Genomic DNA, 23,946 nt, shown 5'->3' with positions numbered 1-23,946 from the left:
ATGTATATACATGTAACTATGTATGTATGTAAACGATGTATTTATTTTCTTTTTTTTATCATACGAAATGATTCAAGCCAAGTTGTTTAGCTAGAAGAGAAATCCATTAATTTTTATTGTCCATTATTTAGCATTGGCATTACGCGCACTCATTAAGATAGTTCTTTGATATATTCATACTCACTAATTTAAATTCCACTCTAATCGTTGCAGGGCTCCGATCCACGTGCGGCTACCTGTCGCGGCAAATTACAAAGTCGACGCTGCAAACTGAATCAGGAAATCAACAAGGAGCTGCGACTGCGCGCGGGCGCCGAAAATTTATACAAGGTAAGGCAACTTTAAGCAAGGAGGTCATGGAGAGAGCGGAACATGAGCGTACATATATTGATTTTCTAAAGTGTGCAAGCAAGCGGAGGTGGAGTTCATTGGAATTCTCTGATTGTTTATATATTTGCTGGTCTTTCCGCCCATCGTAGAGCTAGAGCCTTCTGATTTTTGTAGAGTTTGCTCTTACACACGCACGGCTCAAGCTTGTCTTTTATCACTTAGTTAATTATGAGCAATACAGTGAACATATTTCTACATATTCTGTAGATTTTTTAGCTGCGACAGCTAATTGTGTATAAAGATTCGCGCAGGTGTACAAAAACCGACGAGCTCTTTACCTTTTGGGCACCTGTCCCAAACTAACAAGAGCTTTTTGCTCTTTGAATGCCTATTACCGGCTGTCAAGCACATACTAATTGAATTTTGAAAACACATATCATGTAGCTTCAGCCAAGCACACCCTTCATTAGAATTTCTACAGTAATTCGTATAAATTTACAACTTGAATTCCTATAATAATAATAATAATATAAGAATAATTCATATAAAACTACAGCTTGTTTAAAGTGGAGTGGTATTCATATTTTTTACTCAGTTTTGATATGATTAATCTGAGTCGTTTCGATTGCATTTCTTAAGTGGAAAAAAAAAACCATGCCTTAAGCTAACTTATTTTAATATAAACAATTTTTGTTTATTAAATTATATATTTTATTAAACAAGTATTCTGCGAGCTTTAATGACAACTTAATCTAGTTTAACATTATTTTTTTTTTAATATTGTAAATGAAGTAATGCAGAAAAATTTGAATCAAATCGCAAGAAAGTTTTCTTTATGGCGTTCCTCCTCTCCTCTAATAATAATGAATTTATTCCAATTGTATGTTTGAATATTGTACATAAGCTAAGCCTGTGATGGTAAACATGTCTCAACATAATAGAGCAAAAAGATGCTCTGGTGCTTCCTAATAAATAAAGAGTTAAAAATGGCATTCCAGACTTGAGCCGGTGGAGATGGCTTCTTAATAGGTATATGATTGGGCTAGATTGATTAATATCTGTCTCTCTCTCTCTCACTCTCACTCTCACTTTCTGTCTCTCCCTCTCTGTCTCTCCCTCTCTGTATCTCCCTCTCTCCTTCTCTCCCTCTCCCTCCCTCTCTCTCTCCCTCTCTCTCTTTCCCTCTCACTCTCTATCTCTCTGTCTCTCCTTCTCTCCCTCTCCCTCCCTCTCTCTCTCTCTCTTTCCCTCTCACTCTCTCTCTCTCTTTCTCCCTCTCCTTCTCTCTCTCCCTCTCTATGGCTGTCACATTACTAATTAAAAATGTGTTCCTCGAATTCTTGCAGGCTACAACCAACCGGAAGCTACGAGACACAGTCGCTCTGGAGCTGAGCTTTGTCAATTCAAATTTACAGTTGCTCAAGGAGCAGCTGGCCGAGCTGAACTCATCTGTGGAGATCTATCAAAGCGAGAGGTGAGAGGTGTTATAATGATTAACTGCTCCACTGGGCGCGCACTCGCTGCCCTGGCTAAAACCACCTGCGCCCATTTCCCAAATAACTTGTTGCCATTATTTGTCGTTTTGGCCATTTTATTGTAGTAGTAGCAGTAATAGTAGTTGTTGTTGTTGTTTTTGCTGTTGTTGCTTTGCATGCAAATGTTGAAATTTGTTGCTATTTCTTCTTGCTTTTTGTTATGTGAAGTTTAAGCTGTAGCTACTGCCCTCTGTTGGCTGGGATCGGGGTATGCAACAAACTATGGGGCGCTACCCAGCTGGGCAGCTGTAATTTTTGCGCATTAGTTTCTGGTCAAGCGCCTTTTTGCGCCGTCTACTGGAACGAAATCACAGCGCTAAAAAAAAAAGCTCAAAGAGTGTAGAAACAACAACAACAATCAAACAAACAAACAAAATAACAAAGAAAGTGAAAAAGCGTCATTAAATGCACAACTGACAAAAATACAAATATGAAACAAACAAGCCAACAATAGTAAAAAGTATTTCCACCATGGACAGCCAGACAGACGCAAATGAACCGAACTTCACTTGTCTATATAGCTAAAACTTCACATAGCTATAAACTCCATAGAGATTTGGGTTTCCAGGGTTCGTCGCACACGCTAATTGAAGTTGATCAGCTAGTTAAATAGATAGATATATATATTTATATATTTACATACATATACAAAATATGAGGTAATAGCTAGCTCTAACTTATTTTTCGCTCGATTAGCTATTTTCTAGTCTAGCTAAATTGTTAGTTATTTAAGTTAAGATTAATGTAAATTTTAATAAATTTTGTTCACCTTCCCTTTACAGTCAAGAGTATATATAAATAGCCAATTTATTTTTCGCTTGATTAACTAAATTCTAGTCTAGCTAAACTCTTATTTAAGTTAAGATCAATGTTGATTTGTTCATTTTCCGTTTCCATTCATATATATTACAGTCAATCATTATATAACCAGCCAACTTATTTCTCGCTTGATTAGCTAAATTCTAGTCTAGCTAAATTCTCAGTTATTTAAGTTAAGATCGATGTAGATTTGAATACATTTTGTTCATCTTCCATTTCCATTCAAATATATAACAGTCAGTCATTATATAACCAACTCATTTCTCGCCCGATTAGCTAAATTCTAGTCTAGCTAAATTCTCAGTTATTAAACATAAGATCCATTTAATTCAAATTTCAACACATTTTGCTCATCTTCCATTTCCAGTCATGAAGGTATTATGCCCATGATCCCGCTGGGCCTCAAGGAGACAAAGGAGATCAACTTTATGGAACCATTTTCGGACTTCATATTGGAGCACTACAGCGAAGAGCCGTCAATATATATGGATGCCATAGCCGATATGACAGACACCAGACAGGTAAGCGGGACAGCTGATACTGATTATAAATATTCTATATATATATTTATATATATATGTGTGTGTGTGTATATAGGCATCAAAGACGCCCTCACGTGATGGCCTGGGTGTTGCGTTGCTCTTCCGTTACTACAATCTATTGTATTATGTGGAACGGCGCTTCTTTCCGCCCGATCGCAATCTGGGCGTTTACTTCGAATGGTACGACTCGCTGACCGGTGTGCCCTCCTGCCAGCGCACCATTGCCTTCGAGAAGGCCTGCACGCTGTTCAATCTGGGCGCCATTTACACACAGATCGGTGCACGTCACGACAGGCGCACCGAACGGGGCCTGGACGCAGCCGTTGATAGTTTTTTGCGTGCGGCTGGGGTCTTTCGGCACATCTACGATACGTTCACCAATGCACCGTCGATGGACCTGAAGCCGCAGGTACTGGATGTGCTCGTCTCGCTCATGTTGTCCCAGGCACGCGAATGCCTGTTCGAGAAGCTGCAGCTACAGATCGAGGCCCTGGGCCTAACTGAGTCCAGTCATGTAAGTCAAATGGAGATGACGACGTTCGATCTAGAAGCTATAAAAGTCATTCATTGTCTCCCATTTCTATTGCCCAATTACCTAAACGCTGTCCATGCCTTGAGTACGTGACGTATTCGCCATCGGCACTGATAAATGTGGCATATGCCAAAGATTTACTTGAGCTGTGCGCCGTAATTTGACGAGACTTAGCTAATTCTACTTGCGTCACTTACAGCTCTTTCGGGACTTGGCCGGCGAGGCGGCACAGCTGTCGCTGGAGTACAATGAAATGCATAAGAATATCCAAGTGAACGACACCCACACCTATTTGCCGGAGTGCTGGGCGGGTCTGGTGCCGCTCAAGGCCGAGCTGTACAAAGGTAAGTGGGAATGATGATTGGCCTTGCTATTGATATTGGCATTTGGCCAACAACAATTTGTTGGTAGACGGAATAGTAACAATAACATTGCAACTACATCCATTTAGCTTTGGCACATCATTACGAGGCGCGGAGCATTGATACCACTGTGGGCGACGCCGACAACGTCTCGTTGGGCACCAAAAAGAGTCAGGCGGCATCGTCGAACGAATCGTTCATTGGCAATGCGCGGGAGGCACTGCGTGCCACCGAGGCGCACAGCGTTTGCGAGGAGGAGACCGTCAGCGCAGCTGCCATCAAGCGCACCCACTTGAAAGAAGCTCTGGCTAGTCACGAGGAGGCGCAGCGCTTGCAGCGCATGTGCCGCTACCTGAAGGTGAGTGAGTCATTCAATCATTCAGTGGCATCAGGTTGACGACCCACTGCATCGTCAATTTGCAGAACAAAACATCGCTGACGCAGGTCATCAAGGAGGCGTACTACAAGACCCAGGACGAATATGAACGATTCTGCCTTCAGGCGCCGGTCAAGAACATAGATGAGTGCTACGATCTAACCGAGCGAGTTGTGGAAGGTGAGCCCCAAATATTTTGGACTAGATTTGATTGATATAGATTATAATATACGTGTATTTGATTGCCCCGCAGCTTCCTCGAAGTTCACGCTGACGTTGACGGGTCCGGACTTTACGTCGTACAAAGTGGAGGATCCGTTCAAGCGGCTCGGCCCCATTGCAATATTCTCCGCACGCCGCCACTGGACAGCGCCGCGCTGTGTTCGCCTGCAGAAGGGCTCGGCCATATATCATGATGCGAGCAGCTATCATTGCCACTGTCCCAGGGGCGACGAGAGTCACGAGGCCGGCTGCAGCCTGTACAAGGAGGAGCTAGAGAATTTCGGATTTCATGTGCGTGGCGATGCGCCCGTCATAATAGCACATGTCGAGATCAATTCATTGGCCGATGTTAGTATTGAGACAAGCTGCCTGAAGCACTTAGCACTCACTTCTCTTGTATTCCCCATTGCAGTTGGGCGGCATCAAGGAGGGCGATTTTATTGTAGAAATCGCCGGCATGGATGTCAAATGGTATTCGCATCAGCAGGTCGTACGGCTCATACAATCCTGTGGCACTACACTGGAACTCAAGGTCATTACGCCCATGGATCGCAATTATCTAAAGGTAAAGGAAACGTGCAATTCGATTGAAGTTTCATATATGAATAATTACGATTCGATTGCAGCCACTCTCGTCAAAAGGCTCCATATCAACGTTATCGGCTGCCAGCTCATCGGGCGTTTCGTCCGGCTCATCTAGCCCCACCAGCACCACCACAAAGCCCAAGCTGCGGCTCAAGAACTCGGCCAAGACGCGCTTTGTGGGCAGCGTGTCGTCCAGCTCGTGGAATCCCTTTCGACGTACGCCGAGTCTGGCGAAGATATTTTAAGGGCTCTTTGACAGTTAGCTCTAGGGATTGCTGATAGTTTAAGTTATGCTTTAATTTCCGCAGCAGTGGCCATTATTTTGCTTGAATGCAAATTGGATTTTTTTTCACACACACACACACCCACACACTCACATATATATGTATATATATGTATATGTGTATATATATATATGTATTCTTATATGTGCTAAGCCAAGTCTTTATTGAACCCATATGCTTTGCTCTGGATGAGCCCCAACACATAATTCCATTTATTTTCCGACAACATGGAAAATATCTGTGAGAATGTGAATGAATCATGCATTGATAACGGTACTCGATATGTTTGATCATAGTATATAAATGCAATAATCCATGCTGAATCGAAGAATTCAGTACCTAACATTTTGTGCAAAATGGTGTATAACACTTGAAACAGACGGAGATAGCGCGAGAGATGGAAAGAAAGGAAGAAAATGTGCCGCAAAACACCCCCAAAAAAATATAAAATAAAATGCAAAATTTGAATTATTTACATGAATTCGTACATCACGATATGACCATATGTGTTACATGCTATCCATATATATGCCTATTATATTTAATATTCTTTCGAACTTCCAACTGAAATTGATTAATATTGAAATTGAGTCGACGTCGAGCTACTTTAACGCACATTTCCAATGTATATATGTATATTTATATTAAGTCACAATTATTTTGTATACATTTTGTAAAAGCCATTTTATACAACCAATACAGAGATACACAGAAACAAACACACACACACATACATACATATTAAATAAGCAAGTACATATGTATTCCATTGCATTGATAAAATATTTATTAATAAATTTTTTTTGTGTATGCATGTTTACAAAATATATTTTTATAGATACATTTATCAATCAAAACGTTCAGCATATTTGCAGATTTTTTTTTTTTTTGAGGATTCTTCTATGAACCATATATCGGGATTTCTGTCAATTTCGATTGTTTAACACATAACTAGAAATTTGGTTGTTGTTGTTGTTGTGGTTGTTGTTGATTAGCCAATATTGATAAGAACAGTAAAATTTACTTGTGCATCTTCTGCAACATTTCACGCACCAGCTTTGGAATGCTGTCCAGCTCCTTGGCCAGAAACATTTGCTCAGACAAATTGGTGCGATAAATGCGCTGAACGCGACGAATCATTGGGGCTGTAATATGGGTATCGATCAGGTCTTGTGGTGTAAGGTTCAACAATTTCATCAGGTGTGGTCCGTGACGTAGAGCAGCACGGATCTTTTCCTCATCCGGTGACAAACGGGATGACGCGAGTTCCTCCTGCTCAGACAGAGACTGATACTGATATTGATACTTAGATTGAGACTGTGACTGAGACTGAGACTGCGACTGCGACTGAGACTGAGACTGAGACTGAGACTGAGATGGACTGGCTGTGCCCAGTGATGACGAATGATGGCGCTCCTTTGCGCAGCTAGCTTTTGACGACTCGGAGCGGCGGCTGCCCGAAGTCGACTGTGTTGATTCACTGGGTGTGGTTGTTGCATATAGATCGAACAATTTGCCCATATCATCGTCAACCGAACCCACCAACGAGGATGATGTAGTATTCGATGTGGAATTTTCCTCGCGTAGGCTCTTATAGTAAAGGAGATCGTTGACAATCTTATCGCGCAGATCGTCACCATCATCACTTGCCTCCTTGGCACGTCTGGCATTGTAGCTAGCCAATTGGCACCCCTTGCTGGCATGGCGTCCGTGGCATTGCTTCGACTGTGAATGGGCTGCTTTCGATGACTTGCAAGTATGCATCTGGCTCGATGATTTCGTCTCAGTTGCCTCCAGCTGGCTGGCACTCGACATTGTCTCTTGTCCAATGCTGCATGAAGTCTTGCGACCCTTCGCAGCCAGCCTGGCAGCGTATGCTCCTTGCAGATCCAGTTCAACGGGTGTGAATAGGATCTGTTTGCGAAGTTTCTGGGAAATTTGATGTTTTGCTACTGGAACAGCAAAAGAATTTTGCTCCGAAGCGCTTGGCGATGATATGTCAGACATGTAAGGAAGTGAAGTCTCGGTGGCTACGTTGCGGAAGCTCTGCTGCGGCTTCATCTTGCGTAGATCAATCGTACCGCAAGGCTCAGTGGCTGCTGGAGAGACGCAGCCCTGATCCGGAAAATCATACTTGTGCTTGCTTAGCTTTTGCAATGAGCTCTCACTGACTGGCGATTGCAGCTCCTTGACCACCCTCGACTTCAACTTACGGCTGCTCGATTGCACGTAATAGTCCATTGATATCTCTTTGTTGATTGACTGTGAGTAACGCGATGGCTGCCCGTCATAGCGTGGCTTCGGCTCTTTGACTGACAGCTGCTCCAACAGCACCAGCTGGCGCAGCTCCTTGGATGACTTGGACGATAGCCGATTAGCTGGTGACGGCATATCCATGGTAAGGCCCGTCTCATCAGTACACCCAGAGGACAGGTCCAGTTGATCTTCAGTCTGCAGCGGGCTATATGTGCCATTGCTTTGACTTTCAGAAGATTCAATCGAAGAACCGAATTCCCTGCTGCAGCGAGGGCAAGCGAACATCAAAGTCTGTGTGGACTTCTCGCAGTCAGGGAGCTTCTTGTATTGATTGTAGTATTTTGGAGACTCCGACAACGACGTGGAGAACGACTGTGATAGCGATTGTGAGTTGAAGTCGATTTGATCACTAAAAACACTCTCATCGGTTGACTCCACGCCAAGTCCAGCCATATTTTGGCAGCTAAGCCGCTCCTTGCAGCTGTGCCGCGATTTCTTCTACAAAGTATGTGATTGTATGAAGGAAAACAAAAAAGCTTCGTCACTTACCTGTTGGGAATAATACGACTTTTTCATGATGAACTTCAATTTGCTTGCATCAATAAATAACTATTTTTTCTTTTGTGAATTTTTTTTTTTCCAATTGAATTGGTTGACAACTTTGGCACGATCTTACGATTTTGCGAGAAAATGTTAACGTTTATAATATATATAAATATATATAAAAATAAAAATTCACTTTTGAAATTGTATTATTTGGTTTATGAAATTTTTCTTTGTATTTTTGGAAATTTAAAATTTTATATTCGTCCTGCTCGTTAGACTGCGTAACAGAGACTGAATATTTTTTCTTATGAGCTCACAGAGCAGATCAAAATCAACGAAAAACTTTTCTCGGCTGACTAGATTCGAATTTAATGACAGCAATATATGAGTACAACAAATATTATTGCATACTTTCGAGCAAAACTTTTGGAGGATACTAAGGCAACTAGATTAAAAAAAAAAAAAAAACAAGTGTCAGAATTTTACGGAACAAAATTGGGGAGGAGAAAAGAATAAAGAAAAAGCTGTTACGAAAATCGAACCGTAATTTTAGCTGAAGAAGCGGACTTCCTGAAGTAAGTTATATATAATTCTTATTTATTTTTTTTAAATTTGGTTTTATTGCAGCTTTTGTCGTAAACTCTATAGCGCATTTATGATATATAAATTTATTATAATATCAAAAATATTATAATAAAAAAAAACATATACACATATAATTTTATAAAGTTATAATAAATTTGTATTTGAATAAATTAACATAATAAAAAATACAGAAAATAAGAAAAATATATATATATATATATTTATATTAAAATTCAAGTTTAAAATCCAGAGTTAAGAAGATCTGCGAAAGAAGAAGCCGGATTTAAACTAAGTTTAGAGTTATTTAAAAGCCCAAAAAACGTAAAGACTCCTATTTACAACTAATTGTAATAAATGCAATTAAACAAAAATTATTATATTAAATAAAGAAACAAGCAACGAAATCATGTGAAACATTCAACTAAAAGGAAATATTTTTAGCTTTATAGATATTAAGATTTGTAATACATACAAAATATATGTTCTATATAAAATATTTGTATAAAAAAAAAATAAAATAAGAAAACATGTATATACTATATATAAACATGTTCTATCTATACAAATATGTATAGAAAAGCTTCAATAAATTTTTAATTAATATACCAAATTTAAATATAATATAATAATATAATAGAATTAATATAATAAACATTATTAGGAATAAATTCTTAGTAGTTCTGTTCGCTCTTGAATTTTCACAAAGTTATGCTTCAAGTCAAGATTTAGGAACTTGTATCGGCTTTACTTATCAAAATGAAGGTATTTATGCATATGCTGAATCAATTACATTAGTATATGTGCTTAGAAATTATAAATACTTGAACAGACATGCTGAACGCTATGTGAAAGGCAGTGCGAATGTTTTAAGCAGCTGTTGGGCAAAATATTTAAGACGCGCTTCAGTCAAGCACTTCGGGCCCTTGCTTAGGTCTAATTGAACAGTTGGAACAAATGGTAGCTATATTTACGAATTTAAATCAATTACGTCCATCAAACAAGACTTTAAATTAAATAAAAAAAAACTCTAAGCATAACTTAAATGTAGCTGTAAATGATTTTTTCCTAAAGTAAGTAAATTTAAGAACAGCAAGTGGATGTGCCTTGAGTTTACTATGAAGCACTGATAGGCCTGGGAGAGCAATCTCTCTCTCTCTCTCGCTCTCTCTCTCTCTATTTCCCTCCCTCTCTAGCATCTCTTACAGCAAGTAGCCGACGATATCGTCATCGTCTTCCGTGTTATCGTTGCCCGAAATTTGCCGGCGCAGCTCGCAGCGACCCAGCGCCTCCAGGTACGGCTGCAGCACCGACATCGAGCGTCACTGGTGGTGCTGGTGCTGGTGCCTGTGCAGGGGCGATGGCGTCGCATGCAGGTTGGCCGCATGCTGGGCGGACGAGTTCAGAAATGGTGTGAGCAGCTCTATGGGCAGTGGGAATATGATGGTCGAGTTCTTTTCCGCCGAGATGCTGCTCAGCGTTTGCAAGTAGCGCAGCTGCAGAGCCGACGGACTGGACGATATGATCTCGGAGGCTTCTTTGAGAGCACGCGACGATTTCATCTCACCCTCGGCGGCAATCACCTTGGCGCGTGCCTCACGCGCAGCCTCCGCCTCGGCGGCCATGGCGCGTTGCAGTGCCGTTGGCAGCGAGACATCCTTGCTGCGATATATGGGGAGAGAAACCACTGAGATTACACCAGCGAACTACATTGCATTCCATGCGACTCACATTTCAACTCGTTCCACCTTGACGCCCCAAGGGTCGGTGGCCTCGTCCAGGGACATTTGCATCGTATGCGAGATGGTCTCGCGCTCGGTGAGCAGCTCCGACAGGTTGCGAGTGCCCAGCACGTTGCGCAGCGTGGTGGCAGCCAGGAGGCGTGTGGAGTGGCTGTAGTTGGAGACCTGAATAACGGCCTTCAGTGGATCACTGATGCGATAGTAGACCACTGCATCGACTGTCACCGTCACCGAATCCTTGGAGAGCACCTCCTGCGGCGGCACATCGAACGAGACGGTGCGCAGATCCACCGGATAATAGTCGTCCACGCAGGGCAGCACGAAGAAGACGCCCGGACCGCGCGCCCCACCGCTGCGCAGTCGGCCCATGCGAAAGATGACCGCACGCTCGTACTCGGAGACCACCTTGAAGCAAATGAAGACCGAGAAGGGAAACGTCAGCACCATGATCAGCACCGATATGGCCGTGGCCAGCAGCTCCACGCAGCCCATCTCCTCATTTTCAGCTGCAAGACGAGAGGAAGAAAATAGAAAAAACCAAATCAAACGGAGCCACGGAATGCGTAACATTAATCGCCGCATTTCACAAGCAATTGAAAGTCAATTGAAGACACATTTCATGACGTGCTCGCATGTTGTGTGCTTGGTGGTGGGTGGTGGGTGGGGGCGTGTGGGGCGTGTGGCGGTGGTGCGCTGCCGTCTGCCACATGTGCATTGTGGCACTTGTTGCTCGTGTTGCTAAAACCGCAAATGTTTTCACCATGCTGCCTCGGATTTCCGTTTGTAGTTCCACTGAACACAGACAGCCGGACTGTTTTTCATTAGAAATGGACACAGAGACTGGCCACAAACAGAGATCACACGAAATCAGTCAAAGCACTTGGCGTACATTTAATCATAAAACATGGCTAAATATTTATTCTACTACTGCCCAGACAGACTCTAGGGGTAATCGATATGTTATACCATTATTCTTGTAATTGTGTGAATATGAATGTCTATGATGATTGTTGATAATGCTATGGCTATGACTCGATCAATTCAAGTAAGTTGAGGATTCTGTAAAATGAAATAATTTAATACTTTGACATTATTGAAGTATGAATCAAAGTATACATAGAGTCAAAAAGAAATTTTTTAGAGATTTCCTTTTTATATCTATTTTAAAATATGTTCAATATGCCATTTTTTTTTTCTTTTTTTTTAATTCTGTAATGTTGAGTTTTAAAAACTTTAGTATTTCTTTTGGAATCAATAGGAATTTCAAGAGTAAAAGAAGATTTCAAGTGCAGCTTCATTTATATTGCGTTAGCAAAATAAGATAGATATAATAAAAAAAAAATATTATATTAAATATAAATTATAAAATATAAAATAAATTAACTATGTATTTTTAAATAAATAATATAAATAAAAATATTGAAATTAATAAAAACATTTCCATTATATTACGCCAGCAAGATAAGGTAGAGATTTAAAAAAATTATTATATTAAAAATAAATTATAAAATACAAAACAAATTAAATATTAATATACAAATAATTCTAGATCTTTCAAATAAATGATATAAATAAAAATATTAAAATTAATAAAAAATATATATCAATTATTGTGCGCTAGCAAGATAAAGTAAAGTTTTAAAATAAAATATAATTAATATGAATTATAAAATGTAAAATGAATAAAAAATAAATATAAATATTTTAAATTAATAATATATATATAAAAAAAAAAAATAATTGAAAAAAAATGTATGTACAAAGATAAATAAATATTAAGTTATAAATTGCATCTGCTTACTGTCCTAATGATAAATTCTATAGTAACTCCTAGTCTGGTAAAGATTTATAGGTATAGAACCATATAAATAATAAAGTGAAATGCATATAATCTATCCCTATATGAGCCATATAAGTAAAAGTTTTATAGCCTCAAGTATAATGGAATCTTTAAAGTATAAATACAGATCGGACTAGATTAAATATGAGAACCTGTACTATATTAAGCCTAATTGCATTTCAAATGAAGAGTACAATCTATCCATATACATATCTGCCATAAAAGTGAAGTTTTACGGTCTGTAAGTAAAATGGAACGAAAGCAATTGTTTTTGATCTCAAAGATCTTCCATACGGCTGCGATCTATCAGCTCGCTATTGTCTAACTACATAAGTAGGTATTTGTTTATTGTTAAATTAGCCATACATATACATATAGACATTTATATATATAGAATGGTAATTGCATGGATTGTTTATGTTTTAGTATAGAGATTTCAACGAGTGCGGGCAGGTTGAACTAATACCAATCCAGGGCAGGGCAGAGCAGAGCAGACCAAGGCAAAGCAAAGCTAAACAATCGCCTGGCCAATTGGAACATTTATGGAATGTTTATGTAGTACGAGTACATGTTGGCCAAAAAGAAAAGAAATAGGAACAAGATTCAGTCTATAGTTGGGTAGCACGGTTATTTTCAGTTTGAGCAGCCTTTCTTCTTTTTTGTTGTTGTTGTTGTTTTTTTTTTTTTTTTTGTTTATCTTTTATGTTTCGACAATACGATTTATATCCCGTATCCGTATGCGAATCAAATCGTTGCCTCACGTCACATCACGTCACGTCATGTTGCGTCGCGTCTCGTCAATCTTGGCTGTTATTTATTTTTACTTGTCGGCGCACAGTTTATATTGCATACTTCATAGGTGGTCGACGCTCGATCTCGGCTGATCGATAGATACAATTCAATATATGTGTATACAATATCATCGACATGGAATGATTCATTTTCACCTACGGCCAGAAGCCAAATTGACTGAATTATGTTTTGTTCGAGCGCATAAATATGAATTTATGAGATCGTGAAACGAAAACTATTTGTATATTTTATAGTTCTACACACACAAACACAGTTCAGTTCAGTTCAGTTCAGTTTATGAACCAAATATGCAATGGGAAATGCGGCCAAATATTGAAAAACAATTTGTAACTAGTAAACGAAAAAAGTTGAAACTTGTTTATGGGGAATTTAGAGTAGTTAGAGGAAAATTTGTTCCTTCTTCTCAGATTTCCCTTTCAAGCGAAAGTTTTGGTAGTTTGCTGGCTTGTTGCTTACAGGTTTTCAGTCCCTGATAGGGATGTGTGCTGGAGCTGATCTGAACCGTGTGCTGATGCTGCTGCTGCTGCTGCTGTTGTTGCTGCTGTGGGGCAAGCGAGGTCTGGCCGGCGACTGCTCCGGGCGGATTGAGACGCGAGCGATGCTGATGCGGCGATGCAGGATGCATGATGATGATGCTGCTGCTCCTCCTTGGCTAAAGATCAGTATCGTTCAAATGGCGCACGATGAGCACTGCACGCGTCTAGCGCACGTTTCCAATTGAGCAGCGGGCCGCAAGTCTCAAGCGTCGAAGCAGTTGTTCGGCTCATTTCACACGTTGCTGTTTACGGCGCCTCCGTTCCGTTCCGTGCCGTGCCGTGCCGTTCAACCATCCGGCCAAAGCATCTCTCTGTATACACACACACACACACCCGCAGCCATAGTTGTTTGTATTTCTTTCTGTTTTTTTTTTTTAAATACATATATATTTTTTCTTCTCTGTGTGTTGTTTAGATTATTAGAAACGAACGAACTACAGAAATCTTTATGGAGAATATGGAGATAATTTATAAACCACTTCAGCTAACAAAATGCTGATGCGGCTATGCACGTTGTTGGGCATTTGTCTTAATCAAGCAGGGAGCAGCCGCTGGTGATCTATTAGCGACAAAAGGTCAAACGGTTTACAACATTTCACACACAAATGTGTCGCACGCAATGCGAAGCGACGAGCGCTTCCTCTCCCATTTCGTTCCAATTTATGATCCTGAGAGATGTTGATTTATATTTATTATATGAGAGATCAAAAAGATCTCTGTGGAATAATATATATGAGGGAAATAAAATTATTCATAAATTTGAATACGAAATAAATTAAATTTAAATATTTATAAATTTAATTTGTCTCATGTTAAGGAAATAGCTGAACAGGACTCGGCCTACCAGTGCCTATCACTCTGTCTCTCTCTCTCTCTCTCTCTCTTTCTTTGTCTCTCTTTCCCTTTCACACTCTCAAGCATTTGTGCTTAATGCTTGTTCACAAAGTGAAGTTTGGGCCATATACCTTTTGCTTAGCTAGTTAGCCCTAATAGCAGAGCCCCTAGGGGCGTAGCAAACCAGGCATAAGTATATCCCTCTCTCACAGCTATGGCTAAAAGCATCTGGTTTGCCAGTTGGATTAATATTGTCTTTCCTTTTAGTATCATGGCTATCAGTAGCGCCTTTCTTTGTAATTCTCATTGCACATGTCTGTTTAAGCAGCTGCATCTATTTGATATCATAGCAGGTCTGTAGCTCGCACTTCCTTGAATTTATGGGAATCACACAGACAGGCGCTCCGGTCTGATAAATGCGTGAACTAAATATTCCAATAAATGAAACTTGAAATGAATGTTTCGAGTTAAATGATAATCATTTGGTTTAATAGTAACATATAATTGATATATCTATAACAAATTGCAGTTGTTTTATTTTCTTTTGTCGACTTCTAATAGCCAATAAGTAATATCTGATATAGGCAATAGCTCGTTTGAAGATTATTTTTTTCGTGTTTTGGCACAGTGCGTGTTATTTTCGCAGAATTTGTGCGAACGCTGAGCAAAAGCGTTTCACAGTTGTTGTATACAATTTGTGTGGTTGTTGTTGTTGTTTTTGTTGTTGGGCTCTCGATTCGTGTTACGCATGTTTCATGCTGCCAGAAGGCAAATTGACTCAAGGTTCTACTTTATTATTATTGGTTACACTGCATTTGCTTTATTGTAATAGTTTCGTTTATAACAAATTATTATGCAATAAATGCGCGCATTGTTTTTGTTTTCTTTCCATATTGTTTATCTTTATACAGCTGGCTAAATCCAAATCTGCTTGGTTTTTAATGGTTCGTAGATCAATTACTTTGCCAGATCTGAAAGTCTATAAGATATTATTACCGAACAGATAGATATTTATATATATATATATATATATATGATACAGCATTATTATGAGCTGTAAGGCACACTTTGGTTATATATAAAATACATATACATATGTATATATATATAAATGGCTTACAATAATTTTTGTATAGTATAATTTATGATTGATTGCTAATTGCGCCTTAAGTATTGAAATATTCCGTCTACAACTTTGTTGCATAGTTTAAAGGTAGTATAAACGTATAACTATATACGGAGACATCCACTCACATATCTATATTTCTATAAATGTACATTGACTGATATTCGAAAATGCAGAAATTAAATGTGAAGCTATTAATCAAATGCTGGCAATATTTTCATTCAGTGAGTTTTTAACATTTTAATTTTTGTTTTGCTTTGCGCTACGCTTGAATCTTATCAACATATTCGATTTGGCCGCTGGGTATATACTATATATGTGTATATATATTCTTGGAAATTACTCTTACACACACACACACACACACACATACACAAACAACAGCTATACAAATATTCTCAATGTTTTAATTGACTGAGCAATGTGTGTGTGTGTGTGTGTGTGTGAGAGTGTATATATTTAGTCTGTGCCGCTGCTCCGCTATAACATGCGCCTCGTATCAATCGCTTTCTCTCTATCTCTCTCTCGCCCACAGTGTGGCTCTCGCTCATTGTTTCTTTTTTTTTTGCATTCCATGCAGAAATCAAATAATAAGAATAATAATGATAATAATAATAATATCTTAACAACTAATAATCTTTCCAATTATTTGCTGTGCTTTATCAAATTCGTTTGCGCTACGGCAGCTGCGTGGCACCTCCACCGCCGTCACTTGCAGCCAGCTCCTGCTGCTGCTGCTGCTGCTGATGGCGCCTTCGTCAATCGTTGTACATGCCGTCGACCAGGAAGTCCATGCGTCTGTAGTGACGCGTTGTCCATAGATCACGGAAGCGCCTGTAGCCCATAATGAATACGGCTATGGCCAGCGGCACAGCCAGCATAACGGTTACGATGGGCACAATGTATTCGTTTTCGCCACGATTCACCAGGCTGCTGCTCATCTGCTGCACGGGCAAGACATGCGGTGCGCCGCTGCCACCGTTGAGAGCACTCATATCCAATTTCTCACCCTCAATTTGTTTCGCCATGCTGCTGGTGACGGTTGGCTTTTTGGGACGAGCTGTGGTTGTGGTTGTGGTGCTTGGAGTAGTTGTGGTCGTAGTCGTGGATGTGCTTGTTGTTGTGGTTGTAGTAGTAGTTGTTGATGAAGTAGAAGTTGTTGATGTTGGCGTGGCGGCGATGCTGCTGTTGTTACTGCTGCCGCTGCTACTATTTGTGGCTGTGCCATTGATAACAGCTGCTGTTGTTGTATTGATAGTTACGGTGGTGCCGCTGCTGCTGCTGCTATTGCTATTACTATTATTGTTCTTGCTTTCATTGCCATTGCCGTTGCCGTTGCCGTTGTTCTTCTTGATGTCACTCAGCGATACGCCATCGGCCACTATTTTGTCCGTCTTGACCGTAGATTTGGTTTGTTTAGTTATCGGCGTTATTGTTGTCGTTGTTGTTGTTGTAGTCGATGCTTTCGTTGATTGCGGCTCTGGTGTGGCCGCTGGTAGCTTCACTACGGTAGACTGATCCGCCGTGGCGTTGACCTTGACCGGCTTGTTGACTGGGGCTATATCTGTCAAGATTTATGGCAGGCATTTATGTATGTATATCAATATTATATAAATTGTATATCTTAGAACTCGAATACACATACCTGATGATGATGCGTTAGCACTTTTAGCTTCGTTCAAAGTTGTTGCATTATTGGTGATATTGTTTGGGCCGACCGTGGGTAGTTTGGTTGCATTGGAACTAGCTGGAGTCCCAATTGCTGTTTGATCCGCTTGGGCCAACGGTACGGAGGTTAGCTGCTGCATTAGCAGGAGTAAAAGCACCGGAAGCACGTTCATTTTTCACTATGATGCAGTCGCGTGAAATGTGCTGCAGTTGCTAAATTTGGCAGCGAATTGCCTTTTGCTTTTATTTGGAATATCTCTCAATAGTGATGCACAACAGTTCGATGACTGGTATCGATATGAATGAATGCGACAAGTGTATTTGAGAAGTATACGATAGGTATATCACGTCCCATCCCTCGATTGCCAATCCAAGTCGTGTATTCAGAAACAATAGATGTCATTTAGAATTTATAACTAATTGAGATATAATTCTGTGCCATATTTTGAACTTTCTTTCTTTATTTTTCGTATACAACCAAAGCCACAAAAAATGAATAAAATGAACATTGCTCTCATTGCAGTTAGCTGCTCACTTGCAAAAGCTGCTTTATTTTTCACTGGCCGAGTATAAATCGTATAACAAATACTATCGATGTGTGCGGTTGGTGTTATCGAAGGGAAAACGTTAATTTAAATAAATTAATTAATTGGCAATTTCAACAGAAAAACAATTTGAGTCAATATTAATATGAATGTATATTTATAACGTACTCTGTATAATTTCTATAATTATTTTGTATTTTACGGTTTATCTCTTTTGAATGGTGTTTTTTTTTTTTTTTTTGCTAATTTTATTTAATTCTGTTCTGATTCTTTTTGTATGCATTTTGCCTAGGACTAGCTTTAGTTAGTTAATTCATTTACTGAACAGCATAAAATGTAACTTTTTTTGTTTTTGTTTTTTTGTTTGACTTTGTACGCTAAACAACATTATTGCACATATTAGGATTAGAGCATAGCGAGAAGCTATGCGTTAAAAGAAAGCAGTTGAATGATTTCGTTCAGCTCCTGCCGATCCACCTCACAGTGGATTCAATGATGTCAAGTGATATGTACGCCTCTTACTAATTGCTTGGGAAATGGTTTATGCAGCAGCTCCGGATTTTTTTAACTATGGTAGCTCAGGCTTAAAATAATAAAGCAGCTCGTTGCTGTTGCTGCAAGCTAGTTGGTGTTGTTGTTGCTGCCGATGATCGGGTTGTAATTGCTGCCGCCGTTGGTGACTTTAATTCCTCCACAATGATGACGCCGTGCTCATCAACCATGTGATTCAATAGCAAATTCTCAACCTGTTCATCGGATAGTAATTCTTTGGGTTCTGAGGATCTGTAAAGTAGTTGTTGTTGTAATTGTGTAACACCAAAAACAGAGATAGCCAAAGACAACAGATTAAAGTAGGCGCAAATGTGATGGGGAAAGAGACAAGAGAGTGTGCGAAAGAGAAAGCGAGATAGTGAGAAAGATGTACAGATAGAGAGAGAAGATTGGCAAAATTTTAAGCTGAATGGATGCATGAAAATTTATGCTTAATGAAATCTTGTGAATCGAATCGAAAAAAAAGGAAATATTACGTGTTCACATTGATAAGTGTATTTGGTTTCTCGAAATAACTTTATGCTCATTCACTTCAGATGAAAAATGAAAATTTAAATGAATAGTGAATGCTGCAAATATTTAGTTGTATAAATTGAAATGTAAATAATATAATTTGAAAGATGTATATTGAAAATTTATCATATTTCATATTACAATTAAAAAAATAAAATGAAATTAAATAAAAATGAAAATAAATAAATGAAAAAAATAAATTTAAGAAAAAATATAAATGATTTTTAAAAAATATTTTTTAACTATATTATGAATTATTATTTATTCTTAATTAATTCATAATTCAATTTGTATTTATCTAAATTAAAAAATTGAAATTAAGCTGAATTTCAAAATATGTATTGCAAATTAAGACTAATAAAAGTTATTTCATGATGCCAAAACACTCCGATATACACAGATATACACTCTCATATACACACTCCCATACAGACGCATGCATACACTCACACACCCACTCACACATACAGTATTTAGCTACACACATACACACAAAAACAAAAAAAGTATTCGGAGTACATACAAATTTGTTAAAAGTAGATTTTTGACTTTGGTTTTTAGTTTGTTTTTTTTTTTTTTGAGAAGCGTGCGTGCGTGCAATGCGGTTAGTTGATTGTTATTGTAGTAGTAGTAGTAGTAGTAGTATTTGTTGTTGTTGTTGGTTGGTTGATTGATTGATTGATTGATTGTTGTTATTACTGTAGTTGTTGTTGTTGTTTTTGTGGTTGTTGTAATCGAATTTGTGTGTTGAAAGAGCAAATATACCAAATTAAAGCAGCCAATTCGTTACTTTTTGTTATCGAGCATTTAGGAATTTAGTTAATTGCAGTAGCTGATTATTATTAGTTCTTGCAGTAGTTGAAGCATTTGGGAGTTTTGTTTTTTTAGTTTTAGTTTTTTGTTTTTTTTTTTTTTTTTTAAATTAATTTTTTGAGTGAGTGCAGTTTGAATTTGGAATAGCAGTTTGGCGGTAAATCGGTTTATCGTTTATCGATCTGTTTGATTTCTTGTCCGATTTGATCAAATGAGCTTTGTCAGGCGATTCTGCAGCGTGCAGAGTAGGCTGCTGCCAACGCCGACGTTGACGCCGGCGGCGCTGCGTCCGCTGCCATCTACTGACCTGCTAAACAAAAAGAAATCGCCGGCACCGCCGCTGCTGCTGCCGCTGCCGCTGCTATTGTTGCTGCACGCCGAGGCATTCGCTGCCGCTGCCGTCGCTGTCGTCGTCGTTGTAGCTGCACCGGCTGCCGCGGCTGTTGCTGTGGCAGCCAGCAGTGCATCCGTCTCGCCGCCATCGTTGGCCATTTCCGATTCACTATTGCGCCGCTCCAGACTGCGGCCGACCTTCTGAAAGCCGTAGCTAAACACATCCTTCACCTTGTCGCCGGCATCGATCAACAGATCCAGACTCTGCCGTCGTCCGCTGCTCTTGAAGCTATTCGAACGCGACAGCCACTGGCTGAGGCTCTGTTTGCGGCTCATCTGTTGGCCGGCCAGGCCGATGCCGATGCCAATGCCGCTGCTATCGTCCTGGAATATCGTCGTGCAGGTCACTTTGCGCTTGGGCTCGTCCGACGACGACGTGGAGTGCTGCGACTGGGCATCCGCATCCAGGCCGCCCAGGCCATAGCCCAAACCGTGGCCGCCCAGGCTGCCGGCGCCATCCAGAGCCTGTTGCTCCAGCAGCGACTGATTCGAATAGCTCGAACTGGTGCTGTCCGAGTGCGAGAGCCGTATTTCCGTCCACTGATCGATGTCGTTGTCCGCCGGCGGGGCCGACGTCGATGCCGAAGCCGAGGCCGAGGCCAGCGAGCTGCTGCCCGACTCCGAGCGCGGCTTCACCTCGTACGGGCCGTGCAGACCCTGCGCCTGGGCGAACAGATTATTGTCGCCATCCGTGGCGCTGGTGCTGGCCGACTTGTGCATGCCGCCGGCCAGCTTCTGTGGGAAGGTCAACACCGTCTCGAAGTCGTGCAGCAGATGCGGACAGTCGTGCGGATCGGGATGCCTCTGGCGCGGCGAACTGGCGCCGCTTCCCAGCCGATCGGGCATGCGTAAGTACTCCTCCTCCGGCTCATCCAGCTGCAGCTGCTCCGACTCCGACTGGAGCTGCTGCTGCTGCTGCTGCTGCTGTGACTGCTGCTGGGAATCGATGGCATCCACCTGGCGCAGCATTGCCTCGTAGTTAAGCAAATTGTTGCGCTGCTGCCGCTGCCTGTGTATATCCTCTGAGATCTGCTCCAGATTCTTCAGGGCCTCGTTGTAGGTCAGCTTGGCGGCGCTGACCTTAGCCTCCAGCTCGTTGACGCGCAGCTTTTGAGCCTTCAGCAGTCCGTTGTAATTCGCGCGCGTCTCATAGTAGGGCCTGCATTAACGAGCGATTATCAGCTAGATTAGTGGGCGTGGCATTGGCGGCAGGTGAGCAGCGCATACTCACGAGCACTGGATACAATACAAAGCGTGCAAAATGCTAAAGTATCTCAACAAAAGTAAATTGCGCCGCAGCTGCAATCTATGAAGAAGAAGAAGAAGAGAAAAAAAAGAAGAAACCAAAGAGAAGAGAACGAAATAGAACCGAAAGTACGACCAAAAACTAAAAATATAAAAAACAACAAAAAATCAACCAAGAGATGTTCTGGCAGAGTGGAAAACAAATCGAATCAGAATATGATCATATAGGGATTCAATTTATATATGAGATAGGCTTAGTATGTATACATACATATGTAAATAGAGTAAGTACAATAAGTAAGAAATCATATTGAAAAGCTCTTGCATCAAAAATAAGCTCCTGGATGTGTCCTAAAGATATACATATAGTATATATAAAGATATAATATATAATATATTGATATATTATATAATTCATATTCTTGTAAGCAAAAATTATAACAACTTTTTAAAGTTCCTAGATATCATCATATAATAAATATAAGTAGATGAAATATCACGTATATCATCTATATGTAATACAGCGAAAATCCTTTTTCAAATGTATTACATATAATACATACATTATAAAAATATACATGCACCATATTTTCAGATTATTCACATTGCAAAATTGTCTAAAATTTAAAACTACTTTTCAAATTCTTCTATAATATTATTAATATTAATATTATTAATTTTTAAAAATTTCGTCAAAAATCTCAAGAAAACATAAATTTTAACAAATGCAAATTAAATAATTCTGAAACCCGTTAAGACCCTATTGAAAACTAAATATTCACTCTGCCAGAACATCAAAACGAGAAATCAAATTGCAGTCCAATTAGATACCTGGAGGAGCGTAAAGCTTGCTTGAGCTGCCCTTGGAGCTTGTTTACGCGATTGTTGGCCACCTCGAGCTTCAGTTGGCACATCTTGAGGGCGTTGCGCGTATCCGTCACCTCCAATTGAGATTGATTGACCTTGCTGGCTGCATGGCTGAGCATCTCCTGGCAGGCGGTGTCCAGCGTCGACTTCTCGCCGAGACCCTGCTCGGCCAGATAGACCATCTCCTTGGCGGCAGCGTGTATGGACTTGGCCTTCTCATGATTGGCCGCCGCCAGCTGTGTCTCCTTGGCCAACTGGGCGGCATAGATGCGCGACTCGTAGTAGGGTTTGGCGGCGTCTATCGAGTTGCCCAGCTTGTGGGCGGCGGCCTTGATCCGCACGACGCTCTCCGCCAGCAGACGCTTAAATTCGCACTTCGCCTCCTGCACGGGAGACAGTGAATGTTATATAAAGTAAATAAAAAACGTGACGCGAAACGACGTGTAATAAAAAATATACATATATACATATATAAAAAAAAAATCAATAATTAAACTCACATCGAGCTCCACTTCATATTTGTTGATATTGTCCGTCGCTGTGTTGAGCTTTTCTAATTCAATCTGGAATGTAAATCAATTAGCCGATTGGAATAGTGGATAGAGGGATGTAGTCAATGTATATAGGACAAATACCTGGACACGCGGATCCACGGGCGTATTGCTTTCCGTTGACATTGCAGCTGTCCCCGTAGTAATCGAACCGTAATTAACCAAGTCAAATGGGTTTGAGAAATTAACGAGCTTTGTCACTTGGCTATCATGGCGGATGCAGTGCAGCCGTTTGCTGTTTTCAATTCGATTCTGATTGCAACTGTGTCAATTCGATTCACCAAGTAGAAAATTAAGCGCAGCAGTTATTAGTTGAAAAAGCTTTAGTGGCAACAACAATGCGTACACACATAACGATGACAACACAGCGAGCACAGCTTTTGGCAAATGCAAACACAATACGAAAAAAAAAGCGCGTCCCAGCTGACTGAATGGCCGAAAGCTCTCAATGCACGTTGAGTGCGTCAAGCAGCAGTAGCTGGGAAAATTTCAAATGAATTGAAATTATTATTGTGTGCCACACTTTTTTTCACTCTCGCGATACTATAGTAATCCTGTGGCTAACACGTTCATTTATATTAGTTTTCATTCAATGTTTCACTCACACAAATTAGCGGCGCTGCTACCGCTTTTCCGTTGATTTTGCTGCTTACAACCACCGAGTGCAAGCAATAGCGCCCTCTACTGTGAGCTTCAAATATATTCCTTTGGTATACAAATATGATAAATCTGGCAGCACTGTGTGACAGTATGTTTTTTTTATAATTATTGCATGTCTTAAACTTACAGTTATAATTCAATTTAGTATTAAATTATATTATATGTCTCATAAAACAAATATATTATTTACAGAATTTTGTTGGTGCGCTTATACGCATTTCTAGCCGCCATTTGTACTTGGTATATTCGTGCGGTATTTTGTTGTATTGTTGTTTTT

The 23,946-nt window shown here is 40.1% G+C and overlaps 6 protein-coding genes across 11 annotated transcripts in view; 2 read left to right on the top strand and 4 right to left on the bottom strand.

Moving 5' to 3' along the window:
* Rhp (GTP-Rho-binding protein rhophilin) overlaps window positions 1-6,396 on the top strand; it is a 42,261-nt gene extending 35,865 nt beyond the window's left edge. For all 5 annotated transcript variants that reach the window (XM_089264731.1, XM_089264729.1, XM_089264728.1 and 2 more), the window contains 10 exons: window positions 214-330; window positions 1,677-1,804; window positions 3,052-3,205; window positions 3,282-3,740; window positions 3,958-4,102; window positions 4,210-4,478; window positions 4,544-4,676; window positions 4,750-5,066; window positions 5,131-5,283; window positions 5,345-6,396. In XM_089264731.1, the coding sequence (XP_089120857.1) occupies window positions 214-330; window positions 1,677-1,804; window positions 3,052-3,205; window positions 3,282-3,740; window positions 3,958-4,102; window positions 4,210-4,478; window positions 4,544-4,676; window positions 4,750-5,066; window positions 5,131-5,283; window positions 5,345-5,548 (2,079 nt within the window). In that variant the 3' untranslated portion in view covers window positions 5,549-6,396. The remainder of the gene's footprint in view (window positions 1-213; window positions 331-1,676; window positions 1,805-3,051; window positions 3,206-3,281; window positions 3,741-3,957; window positions 4,103-4,209; window positions 4,479-4,543; window positions 4,677-4,749; window positions 5,067-5,130; window positions 5,284-5,344) is intronic.
* rut (adenylate cyclase rutabaga) overlaps window positions 1-23,946 on the top strand; it is a 186,456-nt gene that overhangs the window by 117,857 nt on the left and 44,653 nt on the right. The gene's annotated exons all lie outside the window — the stretch shown is intronic.
* Window positions 6,346-8,665, bottom strand: LOC149090644 (uncharacterized). The gene is made up of 2 exons (XM_089264739.1): window positions 8,393-8,665; window positions 6,346-8,341 (listed from the first exon to the last, which is right to left on the bottom strand). Exons 1-2 carry the CDS (start codon window positions 8,417-8,419, stop codon window positions 6,608-6,610), a joined length of 1,761 nt encoding a protein of 586 aa, XP_089120865.1. The 5' UTR covers window positions 8,420-8,665; the 3' UTR covers window positions 6,346-6,607.
* On the bottom strand, window positions 9,597-14,691 carry LOC108656540 (band 7 protein AGAP004871). The gene is made up of 3 exons (XM_018108672.3): window positions 13,823-14,691; window positions 10,703-11,219; window positions 9,597-10,633 (listed from the first exon to the last, which is right to left on the bottom strand). The coding sequence occupies exons 1-3, from the start codon at window positions 13,989-13,991 to the stop codon at window positions 10,294-10,296; spliced, it is 1,026 nt and encodes a 341-aa protein (XP_017964161.1). The 5' UTR covers window positions 13,992-14,691; the 3' UTR covers window positions 9,597-10,293.
* Window positions 15,527-17,945, bottom strand: LOC108656541 (uncharacterized). Its single transcript, XM_018108673.3, has 2 exons — window positions 17,508-17,945; window positions 15,527-17,426 (listed from the first exon to the last, which is right to left on the bottom strand). The coding sequence occupies exons 1-2, from the start codon at window positions 17,701-17,703 to the stop codon at window positions 16,621-16,623; spliced, it is 1,002 nt and encodes a 333-aa protein (XP_017964162.1). The 5' UTR covers window positions 17,704-17,945; the 3' UTR covers window positions 15,527-16,620.
* LOC108656532 (uncharacterized) lies at window positions 18,204-23,647 on the bottom strand. 2 transcript variants are annotated; one of them, XM_018108658.3, is made up of 6 exons: window positions 23,094-23,647; window positions 22,959-23,021; window positions 22,423-22,841; window positions 21,578-21,652; window positions 20,261-21,505; window positions 18,204-18,858 (listed from the first exon to the last, which is right to left on the bottom strand). In XM_018108658.3, the coding sequence occupies exons 1-6, from the start codon at window positions 23,133-23,135 to the stop codon at window positions 18,660-18,662; spliced, it is 2,043 nt and encodes a 680-aa protein (XP_017964147.1). In that variant the 5' UTR covers window positions 23,136-23,647; the 3' UTR covers window positions 18,204-18,659. The 2 variants fall into 2 exon arrangements, with proteins under 2 accessions (XP_017964147.1, XP_017964148.1); XM_018108659.3 differs by lacking the exon at window positions 21,578-21,652 and having other exon boundaries at window positions 23,094-23,646.

Source organism: Drosophila navojoa, chromosome X (genome assembly GCF_054131105.1).
Source record: "Drosophila navojoa isolate 15081-1374.11 chromosome X, UAZ_NAV_1.0, whole genome shotgun sequence".
Taxonomy (NCBI): domain Eukaryota; kingdom Metazoa; phylum Arthropoda; class Insecta; order Diptera; family Drosophilidae; genus Drosophila; species Drosophila navojoa.
The sequence above is the reverse complement of the archived record's forward strand: the minus strand, read 5'-3'. Positions and strand labels throughout refer to the sequence as shown.